Source organism: Gouania willdenowi, chromosome 20, assembly GCF_900634775.1.
Source record: "Gouania willdenowi chromosome 20, fGouWil2.1, whole genome shotgun sequence".
NCBI classification, from domain to species: Eukaryota; Metazoa; Chordata; class Actinopteri; order Blenniiformes; family Gobiesocidae; genus Gouania; species Gouania willdenowi.
This window is the reverse complement of record NC_041063.1, coordinates 5,810,454-5,833,085: the sequence shown is the minus strand read 5'-3', so window position 1 is coordinate 5,833,085 and position 22,632 is coordinate 5,810,454. Positions and strand designations below refer to the sequence as shown.

The window sequence follows — 22,632 nt, the reverse complement described above, 5'->3', positions numbered from 1 at the left end:
TTTTTTTTTCAAGGAAACTCAAAGCACGTGCAGAAACCATTGTTCATTCACACCAGTCACTCACATCAGTCATACCGGTGGTGGTAAGCTACATTGTAGCCACAGCTGCCCTGGGGCATACTGACAGACGTGTGGCTGCCGTTTTGGCCCAATGGCCCCACTGACCAGCACCAGCATTCATACCCAATCATACAAGGCAATGTGGGTACCAAGTGCCTTGCCCAAGGACACAACGACAATGACTCGGATAGAGTGGGATTCGAACCCCCAACCCTTCTGATATTAAAAAATGATTCTGATTCTGATTGGACGACCCATTCTACCACTGAGCCACGGTCGCCTGGTTATTTTTGTGTATTTTTTTTGTTGTGTATTTTTGTGTAAATTCATGAATTTTTCTGTGTATTTTGTGGTTTTTTTTGTCATTTTCTGTTTGTGTTGCAATTTTTTAGATGTCTGTTTTTAGCTGTCTTGCGCCATTTTGGGTTAATTTTACGTTTTTTATTCGATTTATTTGTTTTAATTTTACTTATGTATACTTTTGTTATAATGTTTGTATGGCTTTTTTTGTCATGTGTATGTTTGTTGTCCATATGTTTTCATTGTGTGTTTTTTGGTGTAATTTCCTAAGTTTTTTGGTGCTTTTGTGTGTTTTTCAAGTCATTTTGTGTATTTACGTGAGGGTCATGCAAACATTAACCGAGGGCTGCATGTGGCCCCTGGGCTGCCAGTTGTCCATGTCTGCACAGTGGGCTGAGAACATGCCCAGTAGCTCTGCTCTGCTCTATTAGAACCATTACATCTTGGACTTTGATCAAATAGTTTTACATTGTTTTCCTACTTTTGCCATATGTTGTCCCTATGCCCCTCCCACTAACAGGCCACCCAATCAGGAGATAATCCTAACTTTCTATACTGTGCATGGTTGATTCACAGTAGAAAGTGTTATTGGTGAAAGTGAAGTGGTCATAATGTTTTGGCTGTTTGAGCTCGTTGTTGCCACAGTGTTCAGCTCAGTTCTATTTATTGTGTTTCTCAGTTACCTCCACGCTGTTCTCTTTCCAACCCGTGTTTTATTGCAAGCTGCATCGCATGCTGTGGCGACATTAAAATCCATCCTGTTTTCACTCAGCACAGCTTCACTCATTACCACATGAAGTGAGCCACTTTGTACTCCGACTTTAGTCCCCCACCCTCAAAAAGCATCTCCCATTGCCTAAAAGTTGAGCATAACTCGCACCCCTCCCGCCCCCTGTGAGTGGTTAGCATTTGTTTAGCATTGCGTGATACAGCAGCATTAGTGTAGTTTCCCTCCCATATGGATTCAGCCTGAGGGACCATCTGCCCATTATTATTTGCCTCAATGGGCCAAAACGGCATCATAATCTTTTTAACAGATTACCATCCTGCTTCAAGAGGCTGAATGGATCAAGACAAAGATCTAATAGGATTGTTGATCAAATCAACTTTTCGTGAAGGAGGAGGCGTGGCTGCGTTTTCAAGAAACTTGTTGAAGGCTCTATTAACAGACACCACAGAACAAAGTGAGGATAGCTTTTGTCTGTGTAACGAGGTGGAGAAGTTGAGAGGATAATCTTAGGATAAGCTCGCTGTGGTTCTCTCTCCCTGTCATTTAGAATAAAGTGAATGACACCCGTTGGCACGCAATGTTGGGACGAGGCGGCCAACGAGGAGGTACGCGGCCTCAGACTCTTCTCCTCTTCCTCCTCCTCTTCTTTCATAAAGGAATCTGCCAAAACACAGGGGTGGAAAACTAACAATTACTCTCTGGGCTGTTGGACCTGTCTCAAGTATTTTCTTCTTCAGACGTATCCGAGGAATCAGACGCACTAGGACTCAAAAATGCATTTAAAATGGAAAAATATTCAATGATAAAGAGATAATGATGAACAAGTGCAGAGCTGTTATACAGACAAACACCTTTAAAGACTCTTTGTTTCATATATGTTTAAGTTTTGGAGGATTTTCCTTTGAAGTGTAAGTCAGGGTGCATCATGGGTAGGTTGGAAGTTCTTGGCAGATCTTGTACACAAACACACACTCCAACACACACACATTCAAATGTAGAAACTCTTAAGTCTAATGCAAGTGTGTCCAAATCAAGGCCCGTGGCCCAAATCCTGAGCATCCAATTCAACCTGTGAGAGGATTTTCTAAAAGATAGAAAATAAACATTTAGGGGTGCACCGATAACCGATTTATTTATTATTTTTTAATAACTGAGCATACACCTGGAATGTTCCAATCTTATTTTATTGTAAAACATTGAAAAATATTCATGAAACAGTACAAACGTGTTGTTTTATGAGTTAGTTAACTCTAATATAAATGAAAAGTTTAGATCATTGCTGTCCAAAATACTAAGTTATATGAGTCCCTTAAGACTTTAGCAGAGGTAGAAAAGATTGGTTTCATATGTAAGGATTGGCCCATCCCCCAAAATAAGGGAAATTGGCACCGATCAATCTTATAAATATTTAAAAATTGTCAACAGGTTTTCTATTTGTGTTTCATCAAAGCATTTTTATCAATATCAAATCTAAATAGAATGAAATTAGGAAGTTCTGAACAACATCCAGCCCGAGTAAGAATGAAGTACAAACACTTCTATGGATCTGTCTATGGGACTCCACATCCCACAATGCAATGCACCAAACTTTTTCGACAATGTCAAAATGAGTGTTTACATTGGATATGAAAACAAACTTTAGAGCAACTTTTTACATGTTTTGTTTGAACAATTGATCTTCTCTTTATTGATCAATGAGGTCGACACTAACTTTATCTGATGAATTATTATCATCTACTGCAGTTTTCATATAAACATATCCTCTAATGCAGGGGTTCTCAACCTTGATGTCTGGACCATATTTGGGGTTGTGAGACACTAGGAGGGGTTTGCCAGAGGCCTTCAAGAAACTAAGAATATTTTCTGAACAATTTGAGCCCTTTTTACTTGTTTTTACCCTTTTTCTTTAACCTATTTTCATCACTTTTTCTTGACATATTTTTGCTCCTTTTAATACAATTTTGCTACATTATTCCCATTTCTGACACTTCTTCCTCAGATTTCAATGACTTTTCCACTTTTAGACATTTTCAGCACTTATAAACCCTTTCCACCACTTTTCAATATTTCATGCTTATTTTTGCCAATTTAACCACATTTTACAAATTGCCATGCCCATTATTTGTCAGTTTCAACTAATTGTTTCAATATTGACACTTCATACCCTTTTTACCACTTTTCACCAACTTTTAACAATTTTTTTGTGGTTTTTTAAATCTCACTTCACATTTTCCACCATTTTTGGTCACTTTTATCACATTTTATTTCTGATTAAAACAGGGATTTCCATCTTTAAGATGACTATAATAATAGTAAACTTCCTGGATAACAGTGGATAATATTCAGATAAATAAATAAATGTGGTTATCACAGATTCATAGAACAATAGGCCATCATTTTACTGACCACCTTCAGCTACAGTGGGGGTCCCCACTCTATGGAACCTTTATTTTGAGGCTCGCTGGCTGAAAAGGTTGAGAACCACTGGTCTAAAGAAAATAAATGAATGCACCCCTAAATAAAAACAAGGAGAATATTAACATTTTAAATTCTTTCCAACTACAGAAATCTGACTGTTGCACAAATATTAATCTTGTGCTTTTCTTGTTGCCAGGTTTGCTTCTTAAATACAACTTTTATTATTAACCACGACAGCTTACCTCATTGAAGCAGCATCCAAGCATACGCTATTTATAGAGAAACATAAACACATGTAAAAGGTGTCCCTTGGATGCTGCACCTACTCATATATACTCTGACATCAGCCATTTATTACATCTCCACTTTAATTATAGAAGAGAATCTATTATTGTTTGCCAACAAAGGAGAAGAAGCTGAGTAGAGATGTTCTCCCTGAAGGAGAATTACTTCCTGCTGAAGCCAAATGTAACATGACGTTTTATTTACGGGGCCCATCACAAGATATTTAGCGAAACAAGACCAAACAAAGAGTTTTCTCGTCCCTCATAAGCCCCACTGAAGCGTTTGTGTTTGCATATATGCAGCATGTACACGTTAAGTTGTCATTATGCCTCCAGGCAGACTTCACATTGTGTTTGTGACTCAAACAACACTTTTCTATCGCGGGTTCATCCCCGGCAAGTGGACTCAGAGCCAGGGTCGATGTTCAGCTGGCAGAATAAAATAAAACGCCACATCATGGCCAAGCATCTCGTTTGTCCCCTTGGTTGGAAAAAAATAGACTTTCATTCATTTGGGTACAGTTAAAAAAAAAAAAAAACTTTCCAGCATAACTGAGTCATGTCACGCGATGCATGCCTGAATGCAGCGTGTGTGTGTGTGTGTGTGTGTGTGTGTGTGTGTGTGTGTGTGTGTGTGTGTGTGTGTGTGTGTGTGTGTGTGTGTGTGTGTGTGTGTGTGTGTGTGTGTGTGTGTGTGTGTGTGTGTGTGTGTGTGTGTGTGTGTGTGTGTGTGTGTGTGTGTGTGTGTGTTCTCTGAAGGCCTCCATCCTTTTGCATCCTGTTAGTTTTTCTAATTGTCTGCATAAATATTGCACCACGTTCAGCTTGTGTTGTGGTTAGACGTTCACTTGCCAAATGTAGGAGTGTTTAGACGGGCTTTTAGTGGTCTGTGTGTGTGTGTGTACGTGTACGGTCCATCATTGGGTGTCTAATGTGGTCAGACTTCAATCTTTCTTTCAAACTATTAGAATAGAAACATAACAAATACTCAGAGCAATGCAAACCTCCTCTAAGCTCCAAATGTGCTCTTTTCCACATATTGTCATTGTTACCTTGACCATGGTACCATGATCATTCACTCCTTAAAATGATTTTATCAACATTAATAACCATACAGTAGGACCAAATGTATCAACACCAATTAAACAATCACAATTAAATATGTTAAGGTTTAATTTATTCAGACAACTTTTTTCAGGAAATTTACTTTGTTCAGGAGATCAAAGTCAATTTACTTTGATCAAATTCAACTTACGTTGATCAAAGTCAACTTACTTTGATCAAAGTCAGTTTACTTTGGTCAAAGGCAATTTACTTTGATAAAAATCAATTAACTTTGATCAGGACATCAAAGGGAATTTCCTGAAAAATGTTGTCTGAAAAACGAAACTTTAACATATTATTCAAAAGAATTAAACACAATAAACTTGCTGAAATAATCACAATTAAAGGAACAATCCTGATCCAATCTGTCTGAAACTCAGTGTGTCAATTATCATCGATGAGAGGGATTTTTACATTTTTTTAAACTGATCCAGAATCAGTGCATAACAAAATACGCTAAAAAATACTTCAAAAACACACATAAAATGACAGGAAAAACACACAAGACAACAACAGAAAGGCAAGACAAATGCATTTGTATAGTGCATTTCATACACAAGGCAACCTAATGTGCTTTACGTGATCAAAAAGTGCAACAGAAAACATTCAACAGCTTAAAAATCAGTAAGAACATTAAAATCATCAGTAAAAACCTTTAAAATCAACAACTACCACATTACATCAACAACAACATGACCAAAAAGAGTGCCTTTAACTTTGATTTAAAAGAAAGCATTTTTTTTTTTTTAATTACACAAAACCACCACAAACCACATTGATCCGAATCACCTTCAAAATGTAAATGAATCTTCCATAGCCTAAGGCAAAAAAAAAGTTGCTATAAACGACAACAAAAACACAGAAAACGAAAACACAAAATGTCTCCAAAATCACAAAATGACAACAAAAATACACAAATTGGCTCATCACACACAAAAAATGCCACAGCCGAAATGAGAGGAAAGTATGCTAAATGACATCAAAAACACATAAAACGACAGTAAAAACTCACAAGACAACGACAGAAAGCGCAAAAAGAGAAAAATTAAACAAATGGACCACAAAAACCAAGGAGTGTTTAGACTCGTTCTGCTCCAGTGTTTCTCTTTCACTCGCTTCATCACAACAACCATTTTCCCATCAGTCTTGCAAAAAAGAAAACATGTTGTCACAAAAATTATTCATGTTTGTCTAATTATAGCAGCAATTAGATGACTTTCAGCATATGATTAGGTTTAATTGTGTGTGTGTGCGCGTGTGTGTGCACAATTAGCTGTATGCATTATATGAAGAAGTTGCAGCGCAAGTCAGTTTTGCCTGTGTGTGTGTGTGCGTGTGTGTGTGCGTGTGTGTGCGCGTGTGTGCGCGTGTGTGTGCGTGTGCGTGCGTGCGTGCGCGTGTGTGTGCGTGCGTGCGTGCGTGTGTGTGTGTGTGTGTGTGTGTGTGTGTGTGTGTGTGTGTGTGTGTGTGTGTGTGTGTGTGTGTGTGTGTGTGTGTGTGTGTGTGTGTGTGTGTGTGTGTGTGTGTGTGTGTGTGTGTGCAACATGTTGAATGGCGTGCTGGCTCGCCAACCAAAACAGAGAAGTGGAAACAATCGCGTTTACGTCCTGGCCTGCATGTGTTGTGTGTGTGATCATCATGATGTCACTTCCCTTCCAGTTTCACTTTCTGCTCACAATTCAGTTCTTGTATTTTTGTTGTCCATATGTTTTCAGTCATTTTGTGCATTTTTGTTGTTTTGTGTGATTTTGTAAATTTTTGTACATTTTTCTGTCATTTTGTGAGTTTGTGTTGTTTTTTTTCTCTTGATTGTTTTGGAGTAATTGTCTGTATTTGTGTTATTATTTTGTAAATGTCGGTTATTTTTGTGTATTTTTACTCATCTTTTTTGCAACTTTAGGTAAATTTTGTGTTTCTGTCGTTTCATTTTTTTCCACCTTTTGTGTACTTTTGTTCTTTTTATTTTTTTTTCAATATTTTGTGTTTTGTTTTGTGTCATTATGTGAATTTATATGACGTTTGTAGTTGTCTTGATTGTGTATCTGTGTGTGTAATTTTGTGAATTCTTCAGTGATTTTGTTTGTTTTTTGAGTCATTTTCTGTATATGTGTTGTAAATTTCTAAATATCTCTGTTATTTTTGTGTAATTTTAGTTGTGTTGTGCAACTTTTGATTAATTGTGTGTTTGTTGTCATTTGATTTGAAAAAAAAATAAATAAATAAATAAATCTGTATTTATTTTGTAAATTTGTGTATTTTTGTTGTTTTGTGTCATTTTGTACATTTTTCTGTGATTTTGTATGTTTTTCGAGTTATTGTGTGTATTTACGTGTGCAGGGGGCCACATGTGGCCCCTGGGTCCATGTCTGCAGTGCAGGATGACAACATGCCCAGTCATTCTGCTCTAGTAGAACTAATACACTTTGGTCGTTGATCAAATAGTTTCACATTTCCTACACTTTTGTCTTTTCACAGTTCAGCTCTTGCTTCCTGCTGTGTATCAGAGGTATCCCTTTCTGCTCACCCACAAAAAAACACTAAATCACGTCGTAATCCGCTCTGAAAAAGATGAATGTTTGTAATTCCTTCCTTTGCATCCAACTAAAGTACTTAGTGTTCCATGCCTTTAAATGTAATCATATGTGACACAACAGAGGAAACAGAACAATATCAGAGAGTGGATTGATCTCAGGGTTTCTCACAGGAAATCATTTTGTGCGTTTAAAGAAAAGTCTGTGACTGTTGAGGGTTGGACTGGAACTGCAGGGCGAGATCCGGACATTTGATCCGTGGCATAATGAAGTATTAGCTTCCATTACAGCGCAGGCTTAACCTTTTTACGGAGCGCCATTCAGCGCCCGCCAGCAGTCATCAATTTTTAACAGCTGTTGCTATTATGAAATTCTTTATGGGCTAATGTGGCTCGCCGGCTTGCACGCAAGGCCTTGGCTGGGGGCCAGCAGCCTGTCAGGAGGGGGGGGGGGCAGATTGACAGACGGCTAGCTCGCGTGACAACCAGCCGTTGATCGACCAGCCCTCCCTCTTCTCTCTCTCTTTTTTACTTTTTTTCTACTTGTGGAGGAACAGAGAGAGAGAGAGAGAGAGAGAGAGAGAGAGAGAGTAAAAGACAGAAGAAGTGTGTAGAGGGATGTGGGCGGGGCTTAGGCAAAAGAGATGGCAGGAAGCCAATGGAAGCTCAACACACACAGACATGCACACTCAACAAGTTTTCTCTACTCACGCAAGCCTGGCCGCAGGGGAGGGGCCACAGGGGAGGGCCACAGGGGAGGGGCCTCAGAGGAGGGGCCACGGCGCTCCGATGTTCAGGTTTTAGTCAGACGCACATTTCAGGATCAGCTGCAGGACTGTGAGGGTCTCTTTAAAATGCTAAATAAATTATTATTAATAATAATAATTAAAAATAATAATAATAACAATATGAATAATATATATATATATATATATATATATTTTTTTTTTTTTTTTTTTAACTTCAAAATTCTCCAATGGGTGACACTGAAAAATACTACTTTTTATTATTATTATTTTGTAAACACACAAAATAAAAAACAGAGTTCAAGCTTAACTGGGCTAATATAACAGTATTTGATATGTTATTATTTTTTTTTTAAATTCTTTTAATTGAATTACTTCTGCATGCATTAGTCTCTAAACCTTTTTAAATAATTATTTTGTCAATCCCTTTAATAAAATCCCGTAAAGTACTTTGGACTACAATTGAATTTCTTTGAATGGTGCTGTATAAATAAAGTTTGATTGATAATATTACATTGTTTTTCTTATTGTTAAATCACTATTTTTTATTTTTTTTAATAAAAATAAGAATTAGACTACAATTTATTTTACACTATAAACCCACATTTTATCATGTTCAAAAGATCAAAAATAAATGTAAATAAGTTTTCACATTCACAGAAAAAAAGTCTTTTATTAATTCCTCCAACCGTAGTTTCATGTAGTTTTTCTTTATTGAAAAAGAAAAATGCATCTAAAGTTTTTAACTGTCACTAGAAAAAACAACGAAAAAAGAAAAAAAACCTCATAATTATTTCTTTTTACAGTATTTTAAGTTATTATTCAAGCTTTTCCCCATTATTTTCTACATTAATTTTCATTAATTTGAAAAAAAAAAAAAAGTTAAAAAAATAGATATTCATTTATATTGACTTTTTGTCTTTTTTAGGTATTGTTAGTTTTTTTCCTCTAAAATCATATTATTAACAATAATAATGATAATAAGAGGCCTTTTGCATTGAAAAGAAAATCCCATTTGTATGACACATGCATTCCATATAGTGAGCTTAATTATGTAACAACATCAGAAACATAATGAGCACCTGTCTACGTGCACGTGTCTGTATGAACATTTACCTGCTCTGCATAAGAACATGATCTGAAGGAGTAAAAAGCTCTCGTTCATGCTCGTCTCGTACTCACGCTTTAGAAAATGACTCAAAGTCATGCAACAACAACAACAACAACACTACTGCTGATGCTGCTAATGCTAATGCTGATGCTGCCGTGCACGTAATATCATGGGAGCTCTGATTCTGCCCTGATGCACAGCAGGGTATTGAAATATTAATTGTTGAACTTTTCATTCTTTGTCTTTTACCCTCACATGTCACACCTACGTCTCCCAGAAACTCTTTAGTTCTAACAGAAGTTTGATCTGTTCTTATAATGCAATAGTGAGCAAGCAGCCCTGAGGCTTAACACAGATTAGAGTGGGCAAAAACAGACAGAAAAAATGGTAAAAAGAGTTTAAAGTGTCAATATTGGGGCAATTAGTAGAAACACATAGTTTAAACTGGCAAATAATGGGCATGACAAATGGTGAATGTGGTCAAATTGGCAAAAATAAGCATGAAATATGGTGAAAAGAGGTTAAAAGTGACATTATTGGGTCAGCATATGTGACATTAGGTGGAAAAGTGGTGGAAATGTGATGAAGTGTCAGAAATGGGAGTAATGTAGCAGAAATGCATTAAAAGGAGCAAAAATATGGCAAGAAAAAGTGATGAAAATAGGTTAAAATATGCCAAGTTTGGTGTAGTTGCAGAAAAAGGGTAAAAATAAGCAAAGATTGGATGAAATTGTTCAAAAATTCCTGATCCCAAGGTTGAGAACTCCTGGCTTAACAGACAAATGACATTTCATTTGTTTAATAAAACATATGTTATGAAATGGGGTCATTGAGTGAAGTTGATGTGAAATTGAGAAGTTGAGCAGCGATGCAGGATGAGGTTGTGAAAGTGTGGGTTTTATTGAGTCAACCCAGACTTTCCTCTCCCTGTTTGACACTTTCAGCTCCTCTGAACCGTCCATAGTCATTCCACTCAATCATGCTGAGTCAATAAAAACAAAAATGATTGAAGGTCTGTGACTGTCTGTGACTGCTCCTACTGACTGACAGTCTGTCTCTACGGTCCACCATTGGATGTCTCATTTGGTTTCAAAACTATAACAAAAACTCTCAGATCCAAATCTCCTGTTCTCCAGATCTTGTCATTGATCTGGATCAATGATCCACATTATTAACCATACAGTAGGTCACATTGTATGGACACCAAGATGTTTTAGATTAAATATGTTAAAGTTTTTCAAGAAAATTTACTTTATCTTGAACCCATTTAAGGTCAAGAGACACTGGGAGGAGTCACCAGATGCCTTCAAGGAACTAAGAATATTTTTGGAACAATTTGAGCCCATTTTTGCTTATTTTTACCATTTTCATCACTTTTTCCTGCCATATTTTTGCTCTTTTTAATGCATTTTTGCTACATTACATAATTGTCACCACTTTAATCACATTTCTGATTTTGTCCTGTCCATCATTTGCCAGTTTAAATTACTTGTTCCAATATTGACACTTGGAACCATTTTTAATGCTGTTTTTGTCTGTTTTTGCCCACTCTAATTTGCAACTTTAAACAAATTTCTTTGGTTTTTAAAATCACATTTTACCACCTTTTCCACCTCTTTGGGCCACTAACCCATTTTATTTCCACTTAAAACAAGGATTCATCTTTAAGATGAATATTTGTATACCCATTTCTGCCATTTTTTTTTTTTTTTTTTTTTTTTTTTTTTTTTTTTTTTTTGGATTTTTTGGCTCTAGTGGCCTTTATATGACAGTTGCTAGACAGGAAGGGGGTTAGAGAGAGCAGGGAATGACACGCAGGAAAGGGTCCCAGGCCGGGAATCGAACCTGGACCCGCTGCAGGTGAGGAACTATAGCCTCTGTACATGGGGCGGGCGCTCTACCCACTGAGCTAAACACCGCCCCCATTTCTGCCATTTTTAAGCCAATATTGACACTTCAACCCCTTTTTTTTTTTTTTTTGTTACCACTTCTGTCCGTTTTTGGTCGCTGTAATTTGCAACTTTTCACCAATTTTGTGGTTTTTAAAACAATGAACATGGAGCAGAACACATGAAGGCTGTCTAGCCCAGTTCAGTAACGACAGACGGAACCGTTCGGAATCTCAGTGATAAACTGTGTCCAGTGAGTGAAGACCTTGTAATGTAAGACCACCCAGGCCCCGCCCATTGGCATTGTCTACCCTACGTCCCTAATCTTGTGACTTCACAAAGATCTCATAAACGCTTCTCTATTACCAGCTCTGTTTTCCTTTTTCCAGCAGCGAGGGAGAAAATGGAAGCAAAGAAAAGCAAAGTTAAAGACGTGAGCAATGCTTGAATAAAGCTCCTTATTGTTGGGTTAGGAAGTGCTACTCATGGTGCGGATAATTAATCATCTGTGTTTGTCTTTCCTGACGCAGCAGCATCCTCTCCAAACGCTGCCGTAAGTCAGGAAACAAAAATACAGCAAAGTGTTGAAGTATGAAAATAAAATAAAGAGGCTCGTTAGAATCGTTTGATGGTTTTCCACTGGTGGGACGATTGAGGCAGTTTTATTTAGCTGTAGTTAGCATCATTTAGGACTGTAGCTTTGGCTAGGAGAGTCCTACAGACTTGTGGCAGTACTGTTGGAAAGCGAGTACCCGAAAATGTGGGGGTAGGCACTGAGTTCGATGCTGAATTAGCAAATTTGGGCGAAGTTATGAACCAAAAACCCCTTTTTTAGGTACGACCGTAGTTTCACTTTGGAAGGACCCACAGCATTCAATCCAAAGGCAGCTATCTACTTAGTGGGTCTATCTGAACTTCCTAGCCAAAGTTTTAGCCCAAAAACCACTGAAACATAGCTAGCATTAGGTGCCAGTCTACCTTTAGATAGGAAGGTTCTAGAGCAGGGGTCACCAATCATTCTCAAACTGTATAATACAAAGGGCTACCAGTTTAGATGCTACATTTTTTCGTTTCACTTTAACAATTGGGAAAAAAATTGACGGAAAACTTGCAGCAACTTAAAAAGTTACCGGAAAAGTTTATGCAACACTTTATTTATCTTAGCTTATGCAATTTTTTTATTTTCAACACATTTCATAGGAAATATTCCTATTTTACCAGCTGCTAACTAACAACATTTAATGTAACATGTTTGTACAATTTAACAATTATATATATATATATTTTTTTTTTAATCCACTTTTGCATGTTTTGAAAAACCGTGTCAGACACATTTCCAAAATGTTTTAGTGAAAATAAACATTTAAAGATGTTAAAAGCTTTTAAGTGCAGTCAATCAAGATTTTAAACGCCGTTCAGTGCCTGAGGGAACCTCACATGGTCCATGCGGGCTAACTGAAGCCCGCGAACCTTGATCCCATTGGAAATGCAGCAGACCACTTAGTGGAGGTAGATGCCAAGACCGATGCCAAATTCGGCAATGTGGCAGAGTTATGAACTAAAAACACTAAAAAAAAAACAACCTTTTTTTCACTGTTTATTAACGCTTTAAACTGTTAGCTTGTGACCTAATCGCAATATTGCTGGTTTTATTTTGGCAAAGCTGTCGTTTAATGATTTCCTGTGAAAGTGTGTTGTTGAGGAAAAGAAAAGGCACATTAGCCTTGCGTGATTCCCTACGGATTTAAGAGAAGAGGAACGCTTTAAGCATCACGAAATCGGTCATTGATCGCCTGCGATGCAGCGCTGAACAAAAGAAAAGGTTGAGGTGAGGGGCGGGACGCTGGGGGGGGGGAGGGAAGGCCAGCTGATAGATAGAAGGTTAAAAGGGGGAAGATGGGGTTACTGGTTGGGGGTGGGGGCTCCCTGAAGGTGCATGCATACATACTTAGATAGTTTCATAATAAAACTCGTGTGTGTGTGTGTGTGTGTGTGTGTGTGTGTGTGTGTGTGTGTGTGTGTGTGTGTGTGTGTGTGTGTGTGTGTGTGTGTGTGTGTGTGTGTGTGTGTGTGTGTGTGTGTGTGTGTGGTGTGTGTGTGTGTGTGTGTGTGTGTTGCGTGACTAATCTGAGGCTGGTACAATGAGTGACGAAGCGAAGGGGCTGATCTCTCGCAGTGAGCCACATGCCCCCTGACAGCACACCCATAGGAGAAACACGCAAACATGCCTTCAACACGCAACGCACACGTCACCGCGGCACATGAGACAATTTAGCACGCCACTACTTTTTTTTCCTTTTTTTACAGGCTAATTGCATGTACGCACACAACCGTATCGGAGCAGGAAGTGATAGATAATAGAGCCTGTATTGGATTGTAACCTCGGACTTTTATTTTGAAATTCTTAAAAATGTATACCAATATAATTCTTATATTAACATTTTGTTTCAGTTTAAGTGTAATGTACATTAGTGAATATTAAGAGGAAATAAACTACTGATCTTTACGATATTGACTGTTCATAAAGTAAATAAATGTTTTTTAATTTAATTTTAATTTTTATAAAGAGATTAAAGTGGAGCCTAAAGCAGTGGTTCTCCGCGTTTTCAGTCCGCGACCTCCAAAATAAAGGTACCAGAGACCAGGGTCATCTATAAGGGGGAATAAAGGGGAGAGATTTTGGGGGTTCCTCCATAAAGTCAGCAAAATGATGGTCTATTGTTTTATGAATATGTGATAACCACATTTATTTATTCATCTGAATATCTACTGTTATCCAGGAGGTTTATTATTTTCATAGTCATCTTAAAGATGGAAATCCTTGTTTTAATCAGAAATAAAATGGGTTAAAAGGGTGGAAAAGGGATTTTAAAAACCACAGGCATTGGCTAAAAGTGGGTTTAAAGTGTCAATATTGGCTTAAAAGTGGCATAAATGTAATTTAAAAAGTACAATTAGTTTAAACTGGCAAATAAATGGCATGAAAATTGTGATTTTGGTTAAATTGGCAAAAAAAAGTGACAATGGGTCAAAAAATGTGACATTAAGTGGAAAAGTGGTGGCGAAAATATCATGAAAGTGGAAAAATATGCATAAAAGGCGTTGGAGAAGTGGCAGAAATGTAGCAAAAAATGCTTTAAAAGGAGCAAAATAATGGCAAGAAAGTGATGAAAATTTGATTTAAGTTTGATTTAGAAAATAAGTAAAAATACGCAAAAATGGGCTCAAAAACCATTTTCTTAGTTTTGTGAAGGCACAAGAAGGTTGACCCCAAGATTGAGAACCCCTGCTCTAAATAAATGATAGTTAAATAATGCCATCTTATTATCCACATGCAGAGGGATTATCTGATTGTATTATTTTATGATTATTAGCTTTTGCTAAAGTTAAACACTAAGGTTGGACATCTGCTAAGTGCTGTCCTTTCTAAATGATTTCATGTGTCTATTATCTGTTGCTTTCTTTCTTCATGATCCAGCAGATGCTTCGATTCTTCCTGTGTTTCACTTTCAGCCAGCGTCAGACACCACATGATACAGTGTTGCTTCAGCGTTTACTGTTTGAAATTATATTTGTGTTGTTTTATTTTACAAATTAAAAAGTAGGAGTAACAGTTATGTTCTTGTAATCAGAAGGTAATAAACCAGCGATAGGAAACCATCCTTACAGTGAGGGCCACAGAATACAATAATGACCTTATTGAAGCATTATTACAGGAAAGAAAAAAAGACTTTGTTAGGTTTTTTGGTCGTTTTGTTGTAATTTTGTAATGTTTTTGCAGGTTTTTTGCTCGTTTTGTTGTAATTTTGTAATGTTTTTGCAGGTTTTTTTATTTTGTGTTTTTCTGCTAATTTGTATATTTTTGTTGTCATTTTGTGTATTTTTGTAGTTTTTTCTGTTATTTATTGTACTTTCTTCCCTTTTGTGTGTTTTTGTTGTAATTTTGTTGTGTTTGTATTGTTATTTTTTTGTATTTTTCTATCATTCTATGTATTTTTACTCATTTTGTGTATTTTTGTTGTTTTGTTGTTTTGTTATTTATGTTTTTATTCCATTATGTGTGTTTTTGTTCAATTTGTATATTTTTCTTCTATTTTGTGTCATTTTTTGTTTGTTTTGGGGGCATTAGGCCAACTGTTGTCCATGTCTGTAGTAAAGTATTCTTTCCACTTTTGTCATGCACACGGATGGACACTAAGGCTTATTGTGTCGATTTTCCATGCGTTAGGATTGTTGTGTTCTGTAAAAACGAGAGTAAAGTTTAATTCTCTTTAATCTATTTCCAAACGTTGGTTTCATTGTTTTTAGTCTTGTTTGACTTGAGTCTTATTCATGCAAACCTTTTTTTATTTGATTTATTTTTCAGCCAGTCCAGAGAAGCTGTCCAGAAAGCACATCATCAGCCCAGCGTCCTCCAACCCTGAACCCAGAAAGGAGAGCCTTCCCCTGGGTCCTAGTGTCAGTGAAAGTGGTCTTCTCCTGGAAGTAAGTGATAAACTTTTAAAAATCCTGCTAAGATCAAAGAAATGTCAACTTTTCTAGATGCCATTTGCTCTTATCTTTGGTTGGATGCACGTTTCTGATGTTCTCTGCTTTGCATAAGTGCATTGAAGTGAATGGGTGAGATGGGAATTGGAGGGGAGGGGCTTTTTGTGTGTGTGTGCATGCGTGTGTGCCCTTCACCCTTTGTCGCGACCTCATTTGCACAACTATAGTGTTGCGTGACATACGGGTTAGACGTTAGTGTCAGAGCTGATGTAGGAGGTGGGGACGCACACACGCTGAGCGCTGAGTCGGGGAAGTGTGTGTGTGTGTGTGTGTGTGTAGAAGAGAGTGAGAAGAACACACAGAGCATGTCAACACCAATCAGAGGCATTTTGACCTCAGACCTTTAATCAAATCCCAACAACACATCCATTATGAGGCTTTTTGTTCTCAACCACTTTCAAAGAACAATTAGGCTGGGATTAGTCACATGACATCATGTAGGAGATCCTTCTTTGCTCGTGTTTATTACACACAGTGACCCTCATTTATCAACCGTTGGTACGTTCAGATCCAAGCGTACGACATGCGTTTGACCAAATTCACTCAAGCTTCCGTATTTATCAATAGTGACATGAGCGTACGCTACGATCATTCTGTCATTTATAAGAAGACACACATTCAGAACAGATCTAAACAGATTATTAAAACAAATTAAACAAAATAAAATGAATTAAAAAAAAGCCCATGTTATGACTGATACCACTTTTTTGGTTTTCCTTCCATGGAATACTAACCCTGCTAATGAACTCTGTTCCCGGAGCACATGGGTTCACCCAGTGTGTACACACACTCACACACACACACACTCACGGACACAGCGCTGTGCTCTGTGTTGGAGAATGAGGTCCTCATTCAGGGTTTTAAATGTATATAAATGTAAATAATTTTTTAAAGTTTCACAAATGAAATGAAATTGACTAAAGGTAAACAAACACAGACAAGGGACAACATTTAGTCATTTTTAAGGCTCTTTAAAGCGATTGTTATTCATTTTAATGTGATATTTATTGCCTAAATTGCACAGACTGAGGCTAATATACAGTAAATGTCATAATTCCGTGTGTTTCTCCAGGATTTATGTTGTGAAGTTGTTCTCAGTGCACACAGGGGGGCAGACGTCACCTGCTGGTCCTTTACGTCCAGTTTTCACACGTTCAAAAAGCACGTCTCTGTTTTGCTCCACCTCAGATGTGAAGATGCTGTTTTTCATCATGGAAAAACGTATTTTCTTGTTTGACCTCAGTGGGCGGGGCCTCTGAAACAGGAGGGAGTAAAAAGTTTATGACGATCAAATTCAGCCGCCGCATTTATCAACACTTCATCATTTGTACGCTGGGATTGATCACATACGAAATGGTTCATAAATCACACGTTGATTCTTTCGTACGACACAATGTGAACTCAACTTTACACTTTTTTACGCAAGGTTGATAAATTAGGGGCAATATCTGCATATTTACTTTATAAGAATCATAAATCAATGTGTGTAGAGGACAATGCTTTAGTAACAGACTTTAGTTTGTCCACGCTGGATCAGAAAAGCTCCAGCATCAGATCATTGTTACACACTCAATATCCTGATGGCTCTGGATCAAGTCCCAAACTGTGACACTGATTGTCCTCTAGCAGCTTAGCAGCTCCACACACACACACACACACACACACACACACACACACACGCACACAGGGGAGAGATTTTTGGGGTCCATCCATAAAGTCAGCAAAATGATGGTCTATTGTTCTATAAATTTGTGATAACCACATTTATTTATTCATCTGAATAATATCCACTGTTATCCAGGAAGTTTATTATTATTTTCACCATAGTATATAGTCATCTTAAAGATGTAAATTTTTGTTTTAATCAGAAATAAAATTGGTTAAAGGTGACAAAAAATGGTGGAAAAGATGGTGAAATCGGATTTTAAAAGTTGCAAAAGTTGCAAATTAGAGTGGGCGAAGAAGTGGTAAAAAGGGTTCAAAGTTTCAATATTGGCTTAAAAGTGGCAGAAATGGGCGGGGGTTGAAAAATGTAATTTAAAAACTAGGAACAATTAGTTTAAACTGTCAAATAATAAGTATGACAAATCATGATTTTGGTTAAGTTGCCAAAAATAAGCATGAAAAAGAGTGAAAAGAGGATAAAAGTGACAATAATGGGTCAAAATAATGGTGGAAAGGGTTCATAAGTGCTGAAAATGTCTTGAAAGTGAAAACAATGTGCAGAAAAGTTATTGAAATCTGATGAAGAAGTGTCAGAAATGGGGAGCAATGTTGTAGAAATGTATTAAAAGGAGCAAAAATATGACAAGAAAAAGTGATGAAAATATGGCAAGTTTGGTGGAGTGGCAGAAAAAGGGTAAAAATAAACAAAAATGGGCTCAAATTTTGTGTTTCTTGAAGGTATCTGGCGACCCCCTCCCAGTGTCTCGCGACCCCAAATGGGCTCTGTACCGCAAGGTTGAGAAGCCCTGCTCAAAGGGAACATAGATGAACGTAGCAGTGATTCGACGCCTCTGGTTTGCGTGACTCCACCTGAGACGAAGCCCCCGTGGGTCTGAGCATTAGTTGTTAATGTGATGTCGTCCCAGTAGAGACGAGAGTGATATGTGTGCGTGTCTCAGTATATCTGTGTTATGGTATGCATGCGTAAATATCCAGTCTGTCTGTGCGTGACAGCAGGTACATTTATATGCACTCAAACATTTACATACGCCTTGAGTGGATGCACAGAAAGTAGTTGCTCCTACACTACACTATACGCTATACATACTGTATAATCATATCAATCACATTCGTTATTTCTTCATCAGTTGCAGTAAGTTAAAGCGTTTCACTTGAAGTGTCCAAGACAGGAAAAACTATCTGAGCCCAGTCGACCAAAGCCAAGCAGTGAAATGTGGAGGATCAGGTTTTATAGAATGTTTCCGGTCCATGTGGTTTCTCATTCAAAAACAAGATGGGGAATTTTTTTTAATTGTATTTGATTGTTGTCACTTTAATGGTTCCCAGACAGCAGACATTAGCAACTGGTGGCCCTCGGACTATGTGTGTGTGACCCCCAAAATAAACACATAAAATGATTCCAAAAATTACAGCAAAATACATAAAAATACACACAAAAAACTACAAAAATATACAAAATGACTTCAAAAATACATATTAACAGAAAATATACTGAAGGTCCACAAAAATTACTCCCAAAACACAAAATAACAGCAACAATACACAGAACTACTCTAAAATCACACAAAATGACAAAAAAAAAATCACACAAAACCAATAGAAAAATATACTAAATGACAACAAAAATGCACAAAATAAATGATTACACACAGAAAACTGCAAAACACACATAAAGACACCAAAAACACTCAAAATGAGAACATTTCTATATTTAGTTTTGGTTTATTCTACTCTTACAATTACAGAATATCCAGGATTAGTGCAAGGGCGATGAGAAGCATATTTTTATACTTTATGGGAAAGTGAAAGTATAGAATACAGTTGTTTAGCTTGAAAAATGATAATGATGTTCAATTACTAGACTTTCCAGGTGACCCCATATGAGGTCACGACCCCAAGATTGAAAAACACTGATTTAAGTTTAAGATTCATGAATCCCATTAGTTTATTACAACAACAACGACAACAACAACACAATTCATATCAGAAATTTTGACCCATTTACATTTCTTTTGTTTCAAAAAATAAAATGTGAAATTTTCCCACAATTTCACCACTACCATTATCTAGTCAACCTTTTAACTGGTAAGGCACTGATTTCCATTTGAAATGTTCAGATGGAAACTTCTGCATTATCTGATGAATTTAGATCCCGGACGAGCCCCCAACTGTAAAATGATGTATGATTGGTGCTAATATCAGATCGTATCAATACTAGTATCAGCTACTACTAAAGGCATTGATATCGGTGATGTATGGGGAGTGAAAAAGTTGTATATACTGTTTAATACATTTCACATTTTGGCTTTTAGTTGAGTAACTAAAGTCATATATTGAGCTTAAGATGAGCTGTAATGGTACTGGCTGTAGTGTGTGTGTGTGTGTGTGTGTGTGTGTGTGTGTGTGTGTGTGTGTGTGTGTGTGTGTGTGTGTGTGTGTGTGTGTGTGTGTGTGTGTGCGTGTGCGTGTGCGTGTGCGTGTGCGCGTGCGTGCGTGTGTGTGCACATCATGAACATGTGGCAGTTGAACTTGTCAAACATGGTCTACATCTACACTGGCTCTACAAAGCGACCCATCCTCCAGTCTGTGCTGTTCTCATCCTGTATTTTATCACATATCATCATATCATAGTCAGGAGTTTTCCGTATCTTTGTGAGGGTTGCTCCGCCACACTGTGACTCTCATGACCCTTGGGTTTGTGTGAGCTACAAATAGCTGCGTTAGCCGAGAGGTATCTGGGCTTTTCGGGACGCTGGATGGAGCGTGTGCAGCGCAGCGAGCAGAAGAGCCATCAGATCATGATGAAGTAGGAAAAAAGAGGAGAAAACACTACAGCTGAGTGTGAATTTACAGGCTACAGGGATGTATGGAGAGTAAAAGACACACACACACACACACACACACACACACACACTTAAAGCATGGAGGACCTGTGTACTCTCACAGTAAAATAGAGGCGACACATTCTGGCAGCAGCAGTCACGCAAGTCAAGTTGCCTCGCAGTTGTCACGCTATCACAGCTGTGTGTGTGTGTGTGTGTGTGTGTGTGTGTGTGTGTGTGTGTGTGTGTGTGTGTGTGTGTGTGTGTGTGTGTGTGTGTGTGTGTGTGTGTGTGTGTGTGTGTGTGTGTGTGTGTGTGTGTGTGTGTGTGTGTGTGTGTGTGTGTGTGTGTGTGTGTGTGTGTGTGTGTGTGTGTGCGTGCGTGCGTGCGTGCGTGCGTGCGTGCGTGCGTGCGTGCGTGCGTGCGTGCGTGCGTGCGTGCGTGCGTGCGTGCGTGCGTGCGTGCGTGCGTGCGTGTGTGTGTGCGTGTGCGCGTCGTTCCTCTTTTGTATCCATTACTTCCCTTTCCATCTGCCTTTCACCTGATTGGAAGTTAAGGAATAGTTTCATGTGTAATCAATGTGCTTTGGTCCCACAAATCAAAGCAAACACAATAATCTCTGTTTTAATCTGTTTATTTAACAAATTAAAACAGATGAAAAATGTTTATTAAACAGATTAATTCAGATTAAAATTGAACCTCACCACCCATCCTGGATACTTTTACAGGGATGCCACTTTATAAAACAAAAAACAAAAGGACTCTTGAAATACAATTTTATATATATATATATATATTAATATTCATTTACCTGTGGTTAATACAGGTCCATGCACATTTGCTGTTGCTGCTGTAAATCTTCGCACAGTATCTGAAAATGTTTAAAAATCTGTCCTTTTATTTTTATCCTTTATATTCTGTATATATTTTTAAATCTTTCTTCTGTTCGTTTACGCCGTGGCTCAGAGAGAAACTTTTTTTTTTTTTTTTTCTGTGTAATCAGCACATGTTGAAAAATGTACCTTTAAAGATGTCTTTGACTTTTATTCAGATGTGTACGGAAGAGGATTAGGGACAATTTCGATAGAGAAAATCATTTTGAGTAAATCAAGAATAAAGTCGAAATGTTGATAATAAAGTTAAAATAGAATGTCGAGATTAAAGTCAAAAATTTGAAAATTAACACAAAATACAACATTGTGATAAAAGTCAAAGGTTTTCTATTAAAGTCAAATCTACAGAAGCTGACTAGGACCAATTCACCATATTCTCCAACAGTCTCCATCCAAACTGGTCCTAATGTGTTTCTGTAGCTCATCAATAACCACAGACGGACTGAATGCTCCACCTCTTCATGACATCACTGGTTTTTCCTTCTGAACACATGACGTTTTTAATAATATCTCTTCAAAGTCTTTAAAAACATTACAACACTATGTTTATGAGATAAAAGAGAAATAATCTCTTTGTTATTAAACCCAACTTTGAACTAAAGTTTAACTCATTCATTGATACACGGTAATGATCTGATGTTTGTTGTTAGATGTTGATTTGGTCCTCGTCAGCTTCTGTAGATTTGACTTTATCAGCAAACCTTTGACTTTTATCACGATACACGTTCTCTTTAATCTCGACATTTCGACTTTATTCTTGATTTGCCCAAAATTATTTTCTCCATCAAAATTGTCCCTAATCCTCTTCCGTAGATGTGCTTTCTGCTTCTGAAACATGTTTTTTTTGCTGTGTCACATCTTTTGAAATGTTCTTTGCACAAACACAACACATGTGATCCAGTTTGTGTTTGTTGAACTGCAGGTGATTCTGAGTCACAGTTTATTTATCTCTCTCTCTGTGCATGTGTGTGTGTGTGTGTGTGTGTTAGTCTCTGACAGGCTTCGCCCTGGTGGTGAGCAGTGATGGGATGGTATTTTATGCTTCCTCGACCATCGTGGATTACCTTGGTTTCCATCAGGTAAGTTGAACTAAAATGTGTATTTTTATATCTATTGTCATGAAGGCACAAATGGATATTTAAAAAAGACGGTAGTGTCTTTTAAAACTTTATTGCATATTGTGTTTTTTTTTTTTTTTAATAAAATTTACAAAGGTTACCTGAGGTAGTAGAGACCTGAATGTATTCTGACTGGTATTTCTTTATAAATGTGTTCATTTCTAGGTAAATACCTCAAGATAAATAGTTGCTAATTAGGCCTGGGCAATATATTGACTGTATATACAGTATATACTGACATGTGGTTCTGCACAGTGTCACTGTTGTTGTGGGATTAAACAAGAGTTCTGACAGCCACTTCCTAGTGATGATGCAGCCTGTGGGCGGGGCTTAAGAGTCCACGTGGGGGGCAAGCCCCTGATTGGCGTGACACAGCGGGTGTTCTTATTCTAT

The 22,632-nt window shown here is 37.6% G+C and overlaps 1 protein-coding gene across 2 annotated transcripts in view; it reads left to right on the top strand.

Annotated features, from left to right (window-relative positions):
• Positions 1-22,632, top strand: part of LOC114454015 (uncharacterized) — a 102,150-nt gene that overhangs the window by 65,132 nt on the left and 14,386 nt on the right. The window contains exons 4-5 of one of the 2 annotated variants that reach the window (XM_028434081.1): positions 15,539-15,657; positions 22,111-22,200. In XM_028434081.1, the coding sequence (XP_028289882.1) occupies positions 15,539-15,657; positions 22,111-22,200 (209 nt within the window). Of the gene's footprint in view, positions 1-15,538; positions 15,658-22,110; positions 22,201-22,632 lie in introns of those variants that run through there. The other variant, XM_028434082.1, reaches the window with a different exon arrangement.